This window comes from Ambystoma mexicanum, chromosome 7q, assembly GCF_040938575.1.
Source record: "Ambystoma mexicanum isolate Mex_15411 chromosome 7q, UKY_AmexF1_1, whole genome shotgun sequence".
NCBI classification, from domain to species: domain Eukaryota; kingdom Metazoa; phylum Chordata; class Amphibia; order Caudata; family Ambystomatidae; genus Ambystoma; species Ambystoma mexicanum.
This window is the reverse complement of record NC_090941.1, coordinates 796,011,387-796,026,636: the sequence shown is the minus strand read 5'-3', so window position 1 is coordinate 796,026,636 and position 15,250 is coordinate 796,011,387. Positions and strand designations below refer to the sequence as shown.

The following is a 15,250-nucleotide window of genomic DNA, read 5'->3' as shown; positions in this document are numbered from 1 at the left end:
AGGGTTACCGCCAAAGTCGTGATCAGGCCCAAAGTCTGGTGTTCATTTTAGTGATTAGCCGTAAGCACTGTCTGAATATATCAACTACGGAAACAGTGCCATCACACGATAACAACGTCACTGAACCCCAATTAGGGCACTTATCAGAAAGAGCTAGCCTTTTATCATGTGTAGTAAAAACAAAGAACGCCAGTCAAAAACATAATCCGATAGAAAGATGGATCCCGGAGGTGATGGGGGAGGAAACCCCATGATATGGAAATGTTGTAAATTGCAAATTTTTATCATGCAGTACGAGGGGTTATCAATCCTTTCTATGCACTAAATCAGGCATCTAAGAAATCATGGGAAGCGACATTTTCGCTTTACAAGAAACTTTCTCCACCAAAAATTTCATGAGAGATGATTTTAAAAGTATCCATCGATGGCTCAAAAAAATGGTAGACCAGTACGGGGCCTCTGTATTGGAGCAAGACCTCACCTTAGTTTCACAGGTTTTGAGGTGGGACTTTCAAATGCCTTTGTGATGAGTGTGATTCTGCAAGGTCCTTCTCTGTCATTGAAGGACATTTTGATCATTAACATATATGACCCACCAGGGAGGAATCATACTCCAAGCATCCAAAGTAAAATTAAGCACCACCTCGGGAGGGAAAATGTGATAATAATGGGTGACTTTAACAACCGCAACTTAATTAAACAAATAAAAGGTGACTTTAACGACCGCAACTTAATTAAACAAATAAAAGGCGCAAACAATAGCCCATCACTCTGTATATAATTGTGAACAGACTGTGGAATTAAAACAAAGAGGAAGGGTACTGGTAAAGGATTGGTTGGAGTATCTGCCAGACATGGATTTGGGCTATATGGAGGTGGGGATAGCAAAAGGAGGGGATGAAATACATACATGGTCGATGGAAATGTCAATTCCCACCCCAACTACATATTTGCGAACCTTGAGCGACCATGCAATGGTCACCTAGGCCATAGCTCTTGACTCAGCAAAATTAACACGTATACTGACGGGTAATGTGGAGGTCAATTTTACAGGTAATAGATTGATCAGGAATACCTTGAATATAAACAAATTCAATACTGAATTAATGAGAGCTCCCATGCCCATGGAGGAATTAAAGAAAAATCATGAGTGGAATGTTAGTAAAGTGGTAGGCGAGATGATGATTGCCTGCATCCGAATAAATAAAAGTAGGTGTAATCAGACGAATACTAGAGTTTACCTATATGATGTAGAGATTGCCAAAAGAAAAAGAGAATTTGCAAGGAAGTTAAAGTCACTCAAAAGAGCCGTTTTCAAACCCTGAGTGAAAAAAATAGACATAGCCCTCGCCTAAGGACTCGGTATAAGAATTTGCTGCATCACCATGGAAGCGGTTTAATGAATTATATTGGGATCTTCCTGTTTAGATCACCATTATCAGGGAGGGTTGACTATAGAAGGCTTTGAGGAGAGTGACATCCTTATGAGAATTACTGAACTTAAGAGTGCTCCTGCTCCTGGCCCAGATAGGCTAGCTAATGCAGTAATTAAAAGTCGACCTGAATACTGGGCTCAGATTTTGGCAATTGTTTTTGCGAGGATTCTAAAAACAGGTTGCATTCAAAGCAGCTGGAAACAGTCAATTATGATTCCAGCATTCAAGACGGGCAACAGGAGTGATCCTGCGGCTTATTGTCCTCTGGCAATGATGGACTCTTTTTGCAAAATGTTTGCAGGCCTGATTCTGGAAAAACTAAATACCTGGGCTAAATATTTAGATGTACTCCCTCCTTTCCAGACAGGCTTTAGACAAGGCTTCAATAAATATCATAACATCTGGAAGTCAAATTACATCATGACTGAAACTACGAGACACCTGGCAAGAGGCTCCATCTATGCTACATAGATTATTTGTGTGCATTTGATAGAGTCTCCTGAACCTTTCTTTGGGGAAAATTGACATCTTGGGACATTGCCCCCGACCTCCTCCATTCCATCAAGGCTTTATATACGGACAATACTGTCTCAATCTGTCTAGACTCGGAAGGCTCTCTCTCCTGCCCTATCAGAGTAAACATGGGTTTGAAACTAGATTGTGTTCTTTCGCCTTTGCTTTTCAATCTCTATACTGCAGATTTGGGCAGGGCTATAAGAGCAGTCCAACATGTCCCTCCCGGTATTGGCAACACTACATTATCTTGGATGGCATATGATGACAATAATATCCTTTGGATTTACCACTGATAGGTTAACAACATTCTCTTGCAGCACTTGCCACATACACAGTCAGTAACAGCATGAAGATAAATAGCTCAAAAACAAAGGTCATAGTATTGAGTAAGCAAAACCCCAATTACCACCCATCGGTGCAGGCTGGAAATTGAACCCCTGGAAGTATTTAAAACGTATATCTACCTTGGAATTCCGATCACATTCTCCTCAAAGACCTAGACTATAGCAAAGACCTCTTTGTAAAAAAGTGAAGAAAAAATGAACAGTGGTTAAAAATTGCATTGCTACAAAGGGGTAACAGTACATAAAAGGTTTTATTAAACTAGACAGAACCAGAACTGTTCCTAGTATTCTCTATGGTTTGGAGACCCTACATTCGAGCATGAGGACAAATTGGAGAGGACAATGGTTACGATCCATTCTTGGAGTTCCACAGGCATTGCCTGTGGAGGCCTTGTATTGTGTGCTGTGTACTCTTTCCCTTCGGGCCAACTGGATGATGCATTCAGTAGATGTTTTTGTGAGACTACATAAAGCTGCCACTGAGGCGACTTCTCTTCTGTAGATGTTCACTAAAGATAACGTTCAACATCTGCAGAATTCGTTATACCTAGATTTGGTAAAAAAAAAAAAAAGAAAGTGATGGATTTCCTAGAATGTATTAATATGTCTATGCCTACTAAGAGCACTTACCTACTATCCACTAAAGAACTGAAAAAGAACACCTTCACATGGGATTGTTCACAAAATTGAAGTAAGCAAGGGAATAAGAAGATGTGTGGGGAATACTCCACTTAGGGTTTTTGACCAGATTTCCCACGCTCTTATTTATTGAAACCATGTGGTCATCTGCTACATGTGCTTCAACATGCTCCCCACTATGGATTGCGCTGGAGGATGGAAGGATATGAAGCAAGAGGCGAGACTTTGCTGTATTTGCTGTGAAAAAATGGAAACTAGCAGACATAGCCTCACCCAGTGCAATAAATTGCATGAGAGCTATAGAATTTCCTATGCCAGATTTGTGCATACCACTCGGGGATATGCATAAGACTATATCAGCCTACCATTTATTGAGGTCGATTTTAGAAATCTTGGATGCCATGAAATTAATGTTTGTATAATAAGTAAGCCAGGAGTGAGTTCGTCCCAAACATCAACGCGAATGTTTGTTTGAACACCGTTGTAATGAATTGTAATGCTATAAATTGTCTTTCAGGTTTTTGTATTTTGTGATTCTTTAGAAAGATTAGCTTCTTTTACTGGTTGTAAATATATTAATGGTTCTTATTGTATTTGTATAGTGTTGAAGGTTGGACATTTCTAACTAAAATAACACTTAATAAAAAATAAATAAAGAAATTGTAGCATATCATGTGTGTCAGGGCCAGCAGACCATGGGCTGTTGATGAATTGCAGACAAAACATGTGAACACAATGTAGAGAACATGTGCTTGTCTCGGGAGGATAGCTCAGGGGCAAGATGCTCGCCTTGGAAGCAAGATGCTCGCCTTGGAAGCAAGACAACACAAAACAAAACAGGTTCGATTCCTGGGTCCATGCTTAGAAACCACTGGGTATTAAGCGATCATAAATAAACAATTATAATTACATGAACTCTGCATTGTATTCCCCTGTCTGATGGCAGAAATGACATTGCAGCAATACAAAGCCGAAAAAGAGGTACCATGGATTTAGCCACTTTGCCACCACCTGCCTCAAGGTACCTGAGGTGCTTCTGTCATCAAAGCCTTGCATGCAGAAAGCGGCTTGTTGTGGATGGTCTGCTGCTTATGTGGTGCTCCTCTTTCTCGTCAGTGTTACCACAAGAGACGAGGGTGCCCCAATGCACCATTATAGCAATGTTGTGGGTGCTTTGGCCGCTCTTCCACATAGCTGGTGTGAAGGCGGCGGCTTTCCTACCCTCCTACCTGTTTAAAGTCTCTCACAACAAGAACTACTGCAACATACAACAGGTACAGCCATGCAAAGCAAGTCCTCCTGGAAACCAGCAGAGATTAGCACTTGCATTCACCATCTCCCTTTTCAACAAAGGTGCATTGCAGAAGGTACACTATCACTACTTTGATATTCAGCAGTCATACTAATGACCGGTTAAAATGATATTTCCGATAGTGCTCAATTGAGTTGCTGAGCCTGGGCTGGCTTAGATGTATTGTTTGCCTTAAAATGCCGTGGATGTGTGTGCTTCTAGGACTAGAAGTACTTTCATGGAGATGAACGTAGCTCCCAGTTCCCGGGTGGGAGTGTGGTCCATCATGTGGATGGGTGTTTGCTGGTTCCTGAGGGGCTGCTGTGTATGTTGGTCCCAGTCCTGTACATGGTATTTCTTTACGGAGACTAGCATCAATGAGATACTCATCTTGGTTACTGTCTTGCTACAATACAGAGTATCTGGCACAGAGGTGGCAAGATGCAGACCTGGAACAACAAAAGAAATTCCACATCAGCAATATGCGCTTTGGACCAGCAAAGTTAGCTGTGGGTGCAACTAGCTGTTGGGAAGAAGCAGGAGGAAGGGGAACATGGTTCTCTGCACAGCAGAAAAGGTGCCATTGATGTCACTGTCTCAGGAGGTTAGCTCAGCGGCAACGTGCTCGCCTTGGAAGCAAGACGACACAGAGCAACACAGTTCGATTCCCGGGTCCGTGCTTAGAAACCTCTGGGTATTATGCGCGTTATAAATAACCTATCATATCATATCACTGGCTGCTGGGATCTGTTGCAACATGGGAGGGTGGTATATGTTCCCGATTGTGCCAGACTCAGATGTTAGGGAAGGTGGGCTTTGGGCTGGCAGCAGTGAGGTGTCAGACACAACCAAGCCAGTAATGCTATTAGAAGCTCAAGCATGCTAGTATGCACCTTGAGAATTGTTTACATGTTTGGAGTGCGTGTAGCCATGTTTTTCAATGTGTCGTTTCTAGATGCAGCATGGCACTGTACTATGCTGCCACCCACGATTCATGCAGCCCCCACATGTCTGCAGCAGCGGATGTTTCCATGGGCGTAATTATAGGGGGAACAGGGGGTTTTGTACCCCCCCCAACTTCTGTTGCATGCCTTTTTGTCCCCCCCATCTTTTGGAGGGAGGGCAGGGGGGCCGCAATCATAAATTATGTAATTGGACAGCGCAAGCCTGGCTGGGGTGCTCAGCAAGGCTTGCGCTGTCTCATTACATAATGCAGTGATGCCTGGTAGCCGCGCTGCAATACATTCATGGCTGGGATGCCCTGCATGGCTCAGTCCCTCACCTTGGCTGGCCTGACTCAAAGTCAGCAGCCAGGGAGCTGAACTTCCGGGGGCCAGCGGCACAGAGCATCGCCTTCCGGCTTTGTGTTTGTGCGACACACAGACAGGAACTAGGAAGCTCATTCAGCTTACCGGTTTCTGTCTGGAGGCGCATGAGTGTGAAGAGGTTAGGTCAGTGTAACATGAGACGTGGCCCGGGCGGCATTTGAAAGCAGAGCAGAAGTACTTTAAAAAATTAAAAATAAATGTTAATTGTGCTTGTGTATGTTTGTGGGGGAGCTCTGTCCTAGCCCTCTGAGGCAAAATACTTGCAAACTTCCTAATTAGCATATGGATTGCACCAACAGAAGTGACTTCACAGAAAAGGACACTGCAAGGTGGATCATCAGTCTTTCATACTTGGAGGCACCATGGAAGTGACTTTACAATAAGTTGCCATAAATAAGCCAAGTGACAAATTACTTTGTGTTGCAAAATACCTAAATTGCACTATTGTTATTTATGGAGCAAATCTATAGTCATTAGGCTTTTCTATTATAATAGCATGATACATTATCATAAGCTTTGAAGTGAATCAGAATCACTTACAAAGCTGCGGATAAGGCACATTGTGATTACATAATTTGCTCAGGATCACACACTTGGTTAAATAGTGAAACTGGGATGTGGACAATTTAAGCGACTTTGCACATCTTTCCAGGCTTAGTTGATATAGACATGTATTAAGGTTTTTCTTTACATTTCATTTGCTTATTAATTATATGACATATAACATATAATTATTTATAGCAATGCATTGGAAGCAAACCACATTACATAATAAACTAGCCTTTCATAATAAACTAACTATACACTATATACACTGTTATAGAAATATGTTGAGCAGTGAGAGTTTGGCTTTAGTTTCATTCTCCCCATCCTGCAGGCAAAGTCACAATAGCATCATGCAGATTAATGTGAGCATAACAAATCCTCCTTGGGTTTTAAAGCTATAATCATTATTTCATAAAGCTTGCAACATTATGCACCCTTTGCACTTCTGATCACTCCCTCCCATTCCCATTTCTAAAATGACAAAAGTCCCTGCTAATAGTAAAATCAGTGCCTAATTGCTCACATTGTAATACTCAGTTGAAACAGAGCAACGTGAGGACCCTCTGCTGCTCGGAGCTCCTTGGGACATTGTCCTGGCAGCGGGACACCTCTACCATTCGGAACAGGGTAAGGTGTCCTTCTGCCAGGACAATGAGCGTGCTGAGCAGGAATTGCTCCGCGCACATTGCCCTGCCAGCGGGACACCTTTGACGTTGGGCGCCCTCTTTGAGGTGCCAAATGGGAGAAGTGTCCCAATGACAAATGTCCCGGTCTGGCTCTAAAAAGAGCTACGGGGTGCAGCTTGACCACCCCCTTGCGACTCTCCCGCTCGGTACTCCACTGCTTGTAGCCATTTGCACACAGGAAAACATACCTTAATTTTAATCAGTCAGAATCTTGTAGAAATAATCTTTCAGCACGTAGACATATAAGGTGCTGTGCAGAACCCAAGTTTGGAGATCTGTGGCATTTAAAAATCTATACCAATTATACTTGGTGCCCCACTGCACTGCATTAACCAATGGTTTCTGCCTTTGAATGAAAGGAAATATCAGGAAATTGCTGACATTCCAGTGAATCTGGTCCTTTCGGCCACAGCTTTATAGTTCGGCTAGGTCAAGTCAACGTAGCCCAAAATTTCAGGTATCAGGGGATGATAAAGTCTGGTCTGCTCAATGGACGTTGCGCCACTGTTTCCATGTGTTATTGTAAATGTACATATAAATGCTGTATGCACACAGTGTACGTCAGTGGAGGTGCTGGGTGCATTTGTGTGTTAGTGAGAGTGTGTGCAAGTTTATGCATGTTGACTTTTGTGTCTGAATGAATGATAAATAATGCATTATTTGTATTTTCTAGTGGAATTAAGTTTGTGAATGTTATGTTGTGTCATTGGGTGCATGGCAGGCCGGCTGAAGATGTGTGGGGGCCCAATTGAATTTTAAAGATACGCCACCAGTCTTATGAAAGTTATAACAGAGCGTCAGCAATGGACTCTTATGGTGTAGTAGTTTAGTGTTATCCCTCAGGGATTTAGGTTGCTTGGCCGATGTACACAATTACAGCGCAATTAACCGTAGTCATTTTCGCTGCAAATACGTTTTTACCTTGGTATAAAAAACCAAACCCATGTCCCCTCAAACCGCTGGTACACCAATAAAACCCCCCACTTACCTTTCTCCATCCGCTGCCTCGCCAGTAACCTGTAGCGTCAGCTCCACCCCTTTAACGCAGGACAGATCTGACGCTGCAGCGTCCCTTTTGTTTTTTTTTTAGTCCCCTTCCACCAATCCTGAGGAAGCAGGGGACACCCCCAGAACCGCAGAAGGCAAACATTTCAGTATCTTCGGCTTGTTTGTGACCGAATTCGGTCAAATCTACCATTCGAGCAATTTATTTTTAACAATTTGGCTGAAAACGATCCCTCAGAGCCACTATCCGCCCTCCCTTCACCCCACCCCTTTACGTCAGTTTTCATGTCCCCCCCAACATTTTCCGCAAAGTTACTCCACTGGATGTTTCAGCTGTAAAGTGTGCAACATTTCCACACCTTTCCTTCCCCGTTTGACTGATGATCTGTGGGCGTCATTTTTTGGTGTTGATTATTGCCTTTTGCACCTAAAGCACTGATAGCTATGGCAGTTTGTTTTTCAAACTAAGTAGTGTTGTGTGACCTTGCATGTGGCCTCAACTGCAGAACTGACAAGCGCCATGCTTGAGTCAGGCCGCCCCTACAGAAATACCTCACCCAAGGAAGGTATTTCATTGTTTGCACCATACACCCAATCACCTTGCCACTGTTTACACACCCTGTAAACAAGTCTTCCCAGTACATCCGAAACAGACTTTCTCTTTTCTCAAATGTGTGGTAATAATGAAAACAGGAGATGCTGTTGCAGTACACCCTGTTGTGTGCTGGCATACATTCAATGAAGCCACCCAAACACAGCATCCCACTCTGTTCTGTTGCATTGTATGCACCACATAACCAATCACACCTCCACTAAAACCAATCCTTCACTCAAAATGCTGGCAGTAATCAAATAAATTCACAAGCTATTCTCAGCTGTTGTGCTATGCTGAATTGCATGAGAGTGGAACTTCCTTCTCTGTCCAGGCAGGTGTTCTGTTGCATACATTGCACACACAACCACCTTGCCAATAATGTAATGTCACTAGCTGCAAGCACTTTTGCCCTCCGTTGAAGTGGTGGCAATAGTAACATGCATGTTCCTGTCAGCTATTCTGTTATACCAAGTTGTGTTTGAGCTTGTTCAATCCAGGTGCCCCAGTGCAAGTTCCTCATCTGTCCAGGCAGGTGGTGGGTTGCGAGTCAAGTACTACAGCTACGAAACTGCAACAGACGTCACACTCCCCCACCCCCTCTCCGCAAAATTCTCAGCAACTGCTGTAGCGGTCCAGAAGCACGTGCCCGAGCATCGCAAGGTAAAGCGGTTCCACGGTTGCCACATATGGTGCAGACTCCAGTGATTCAGACTTCAGCGGTACTGATTTGCGGTGCTTATTTATTAGGCAGCTGTCCTGGAAATACTCTACAAAGTCTCTATCTGGTTCGAGCGGTGGGGCTAAAAGGAGGGGGTGGAGCTAGTCAGTGCAAAGCAGGCAGGCTCAGTGGTCCAGTGTACGGAAAGAAGTAGTGGAAATATGTTGCGTGCTGGACTGCTCCAGCTTTCCACAAATCGAACCCCCCAAACAAACGCGCTGCTGTTTAAGGGAACATTGAGTGCCAACTAAACTGCACGTTTCCACTTCGTCCTTCATTCTTGTTTTAAAACGAAGCCATTCCGGAACGGTTTCTTTTTAACAATAAAAGTATCGGAAGGGTAAAACTTAATTAAAAAAGTAGAGGAGCTCCGCGCCCAACGGCTCCATCCCACTTCGCGCACTAGGCTGATTTTTGTATTCCCCGCCCCTCACGATGCCATCCTTCAACTCAAGAATGAACCTGCAGAATAGCCACGACATTATTCTTGCCTGTGCTAGTGATACTGAATGGTCAGCGTCTTGCAAAGTATGTCCACGGTACAAAGGATACCATTTCCTATTTTCTACTTTGTCTCCTGCCATTTTTCAACAAAGCGTGGTTGTGATATCTCCTTCTTTATCATCAAACCTCACGACACTAAACACACACATCCCTGCGCATCTGCTTGATAAGTGTCACAAATCGGAGTCTTTTCGAGTAGACAAACTGACTCTGAACAAAAAAAAAACATGGCAACCTTTGAGGTCTTCCTCTTAGAGATCAGTGCAATGGGAAACAGAACAGCATCAATCATGAAATATAATCCATGACTACATGTGTGACCAATGTCTCAACCTGTATCCCAGCCTGAGTGCCAGCTAGAAGCCAATCATTAAAGAGCTTCTAGAATACTGTAGCCATGTGAATACTAATCACTGGGCAGGTTACTCAGATGATAAGGCCTGTTACATGTGCTCGGAACATCATTGTGCAAAGCAACCTCTACTTTTTCGGAATCCACAAGGGGGTGTCAATGAGGATTGTTTGCAGGTTCTCAAAATGAAATGATTTGACTCTATTGAACTTGGCTATGACCATCTGTAGCCTGCACACGCCAAAGGGAACATTTAAAAGCACATAACATTAATTGCATGCATGACCCATATAAAACACAGAGGACCTGATTCACAGGCATGTGTGCTGGATCCATCGGGAGATGATGCCCCAGCATCTCAGATTTGCTCATGCTACTTCATACCTGATTTACACACACACACAGAAACCTAATATAGAATACCTGAAGGATGCTCTAGTCGGCGCCAGATGTGCTGCACTTTGTCCATAAAGAATAAGGAAGCAAGTGCAAACCTGTGCCACGGGAAGCATGTGCGAATCAAGCGCATGAAGTGCATTTCCTAGCATGGGGAAGAAAGAGATCAAGGAGTGCTTCCGACAGGATTGAGCGTATAGACACTTCAGTGATCTGCACATGTGCCTTGATTGCCTTAGAGTAGCTCGGAAAGGAAACGCCCAGCACTTCCAAGTCACCACTGATCTAGGACCCTCGATGAGACCAGTGCCAGAGAGAAATGCACGTGTCATGGCAGAGTTGCGGCTGGAGTCCTGTGTGGCTGCAAGTTCACGGTAATATCTTACAATGCAAGGTTTCTAATTACTTTCACGCAGAGCTGTACTGTAGTCTTGCCAATCAAGCTAAAGAACAGTAGAGCATCACGCGTTCCCTCATTGTGCATGTTACCTCGTCACCCCTCGCCCCCATGCCTCTGCCCCACGTAATCGGTCGATTTCGACCAAACGTGTACAAAGTACACACTTCTAAAACGACGTCTATGAAAAGACAAATGAAGGGTTTTTACTCATGCTGTGCATCGCCATCTACACGACACTGTGCACGAGAGCACCAATGCCTAAGCACCCCCCATCCGAACACAGTCCTAATAGTCCTTACTGCTGGTCACGCTCCCATTGGCTTGGCCCCTGCTATGTATGATGCAACTCAAGGTTAAAAAGGAAAGCAGCACTCATGATGGAGACTCGCCCCCAACCAAGCGATCATACCTTTGAAACCATGTATTTTTTTATTCACGGATCCAGGTTACCCTATTTTGCAAACTCAGTTGCCTTTCAGTTACGCACCTGGGCAGCATAAAAGTCCTTCCAGTTTGCTGTCGTCGTTGAGAAGGCTGCGGGGGCTGCTGACAGAGGCCGCACAGAAACTGCGAGATGGAACAAAAGCCAGAAAGCATGGGGGGACTGCATGGCTAGGTATCTTGGGCGAGTGAAGGTGGAAACCGATGGAGTGGGCGCAGGAGAGAAGACGCCAGAGAGATGTTACTTCTTTTATAGAGGAGAGCCTGGCTCTTAAACGAGTGCCCGGGTGGGTGATTCATGTCTCAAAACGTAATTATGCAGCTGAATGTGTTAATGAAGGGTTAGGCCAGCGTCCTTTATCATTAGAAACGGTTCTGTGCCTCTCTTTCACCCAGAAAAGGAGCAGCTATAAGAAACGATCTGGGGCCAGATGACAGAAACTTGCACCGGTGCAAGTGCAAAGTTGCACGGCAATAGCACTAGGGCAAAGGTTGCCCTATTTTTCTAAACAAAGGGGCATATTAGAAAGCTATTGCACCATGGCAAGTGTATTTGGCATGGTATAAGCACCAGCACCATAAGCACCATGGCAAAAATTGCCCCTGGGCAAGTTTTTGGTTAATAGAATTCTGCGCATTCACAAGCCATTCGCATGTCAGACGGATTCCTCAGAATCTGGGCCCTATTCTCCAAAAATCTGGCACCAAAAGCTCTTTTCAGGACGCACGAGTAAGGAGCATGTGCAAAAAAGCATTAAGTAATATTGCAGTGAGGTGACAGGAAAAGGAATGTCCTTTGCACCACCCCATACTCTCTGCCTTCCACATACACAAGCATTTAGGCCAGCATTAGACCTCGGTGTGGAGATATTTGAGTACCTATTGATTAGGTGGTTGTGATCTTCAGATGCCATAGTGAGTACAAAGGTCAGAGATCATGCAAAGAATAGGTTGGGGTCTTGTGCTCCTGACTCTCATGCTCCATGAACATCTGATATGTTCTGCTTATTGTGTAGTTTGCCTGAGGAACAGATGACAATATGGTTCCCGCACGATAGGCATGTTTTGAAACCATCCACAACCCCTCAGTGTGTTTTATCCCTCTTACACTATTCCCGTAGGGTGACCATGTTTTGCTAACATACAAGACACTTGTATGTGCTATCTCAGTGTGAGCTTGTTTCATCGGGGTGGGGGACGAGGGGGGTTTGTAACCTTCCACTATGTGTGGTGGGTGGTCAATATATGCTTTCCTCTCAGGAAAGTCATGCGTTTCAATGCTACTAGATATGCAATGGGGCATTTTCAATGTGGACCAGTGGGGTTAGGGTCGCTACCTTTGTGTCAGTGTGCGTGTACATGCATGTGTGTGCATGTGTTTGTGTGTACCTGTGTGTGTTTGTACTTGTATAAGTGTGTGTGTAAAGGTGCACAGAGATATATCTGCTGCTCACTGGTTGTAGGTTTCCTTCTGCTCAGTGTTGGGTTAGGTTACACATTCCATCCCCAATCCCTTAGTCATTGTATAGTGTAGTGAAATGTTCTATGTTTGGTGATGTGTGGCATGCTGACAATGTAGTTCAGTTTTCAGGTGCAAGGATTCATGACTGGGTGGTTGAGACTCAGTTAGAATGTGTTTGTCTAAATGTTGTGCTATGGCTGAAAATTGTTAAAAGGTATCTGCTGGGGGGGCATGGCTACGTGCCAGCGTTGATGGCTGCTTAATCCGGTACTCCCGCTGTGGCGAGTTTATATACTAATATATTGCCATTTATAATCAGAGAAAACATTTAAAAATCACTTGCCTGCACTGCCGTAATCAACGTGAAGAAGGTGGCTTGCTTTTTGTTACGTCTTTGTAAGTTGTGCGCATGCGCGAGCCTCGTTATGGCCACGCATGCGCGTTGAAAATAAAGACGGGCCGGAAGGCAGTTGCTGCCGGGACCCTGAAACACACGGACATCTCCCTCAATGTGTCAGTGCATGTGTGAGTGGACGTGTTAGTACAGGGCGGCCCGAGGCACGGGAGCACCCCATCACATTGGCGACGAGGCGGGACACGGAGTAAGAAAGCTTGACACGTGTGAATGTGTTGTACACGGGCGATTTCTTTCACGCGTGATACGAACTCGACACGAGTGATGGCGGCCATTTTGTTTTCGGCATGTACGACAGTAGCGGCCCGCGAGGGCGCTCGTGCGCTGTCTGCATGCTGAAGAAGGCAATTTCTTCAATATATCCCTGACGCAAATACTGGACAATGGAAGAGTTCACGAACTCGCCGAAAGTAGAGGGGCGAAGATGGACGCCGCAGTGCGCCCGGGAAGACAGGAAGAAGCTTTTGCCATTGGGAAACAACCTCAGGCGAAATCACGCTGGAGTCAGAAGAAACAGGATGCGACCAACCCTCAAGGTGGTACCGCCATCTGCCAAAACTGGATATGACCTGCCGCATTCAGAAGAATGTCCAGCCAAATCGAGGGTCTGCGGAAGATGCAACATGCCTGGGCATTATGCCAGGATGTGTCGCGCTGCTGCTCCAATTACTACGCAGATAGGACCAGCCAGGGTGAGTGGTGGTTTCAGGAGACAACGCAGTGTTGCGGCACTGGAGCAAGACGCTCAAAGACTGAGCCTCGGTGTGCGTGCTGGCTACGGAACACTATGAAGCTATTCCAGGCCCGCCTCCACTGGACCAGTCTAGGGCCAAAATCTTCACGTTTGGGGGTGACACTCCATTGCCCATCAAGGGGGTGTTCGTGGCCTCTGTCTCCCGAGGGGATAAATCTATCAAAGCCAGGTTCTTTGTTACTGACGTCAGCCCGCGGTCACTTTTGAGTTGTGCTGCCTCGGAAGCACTGGACATCGTGCATTTTGCTCTGGAGGTCTATCAAAGTGACGTCGATGTGTTTTTAGAAAAGTTTGCAAGCACATTTCAGGGCATCGGAAAGATGAAGGCAGACCCCGTGCGGCTGCACATCGACGAAACCATCCGTCCGACAGCACTGAAACATCGACGCATTCCATTTCATCTTCGATCCCAGGTTGAGGATGAACTCAAATCACTTGTCAGTATGGACATCATTGAAAAAGTGGAAGGGCCGACTCCATGGGTTTCGCCCATCGTTGTGGCGCCAAAGCCCGAACAACCTGGCGCAGTACGCATCTGCCTGGACATGCGGCTGCCCAATGGGGCCATAAAGCATGAACGTCACCTAACGCCCACCATGGACGATATAATCAGTGAACTATAGGGGGCCAGAATATTCTCCAAGCTGGACTTGAGAGCAGGGTATCACCAGCTTGAACTGCACTCAGACTCAAGGTACATTACCACCTTTACCACACACGAGGGTCTGTACCAATTCAAGTGCCTCAGCTTCGGAATATCCTCCGCCGCTGAGGTTTTTTCAAAATGCCATTCAGGGCGCTCTGGCAGGCCTCAAGGGAGTGATAAATATGAGTGATGACATTTTGGTTTTTGCCACCTCACACGCCGAACATTTGAAGAGATTCGAGGCAACCCTGCAGAGGCTGAAAGATCTGGGACTCACTTTGCATCGAGAGAAATGCGAGTTTTTCAAGGACCGCATTGGGTTCTTTGGATTCGTGTTTCACGCAAGCGGGGTGTCCCCAGACCCGGAAAAGGTCAAAGATATCCGTGAGGCCGCTGCTCCCCGGATGCTGACAGAAGTCCGCAGTTTCCTGGGGATGGTCAATTTCTGTGGCCGTTTCATCAAGGGGCTGGCGTCGCTCTCTGAACCACTCCGGGCCCTGACTAAGAATGACGCTGCCTGGGTCTGGGACCAAAAAGAGCAGGATGCATTTTGTGCAATCAAGTGGGCACTGTCCGACCAAGATACAATGGCGTACTTTGACCCCACTGTGGAATCCGAGATCGTCGTAGATGCCAGCCCGGTAGGTCTGGGGGCGGTTCTGGTGCAAGCAGATGCCAGAGGTGAAATGCGGCCCATTGCTTACGGGAGGAAAGCTCTCACGGAGACTGAAAAACGCTACTCTCAGATAGAGAGGGAGACCTTGGACATCCTGTCG

The 15,250-nt window shown here is 45.5% G+C and overlaps 1 protein-coding gene across 1 annotated transcript in view; it reads right to left on the bottom strand.

Moving 5' to 3' along the window:
• Positions 1-11,406, bottom strand: part of LOC138528549 (matrix metalloproteinase-20-like) — a 229,028-nt gene extending 217,622 nt beyond the window's left edge. The window contains exon 1 of the mRNA XM_069640311.1: positions 11,244-11,406. Within this exon, the coding sequence (XP_069496412.1) occupies positions 11,244-11,366 (123 nt within the window). The 5' untranslated portion in view covers positions 11,367-11,406. The remainder of the gene's footprint in view (positions 1-11,243) is intronic.
• Between the last annotated feature and the right edge of the window lie 3,844 nt (positions 11,407-15,250).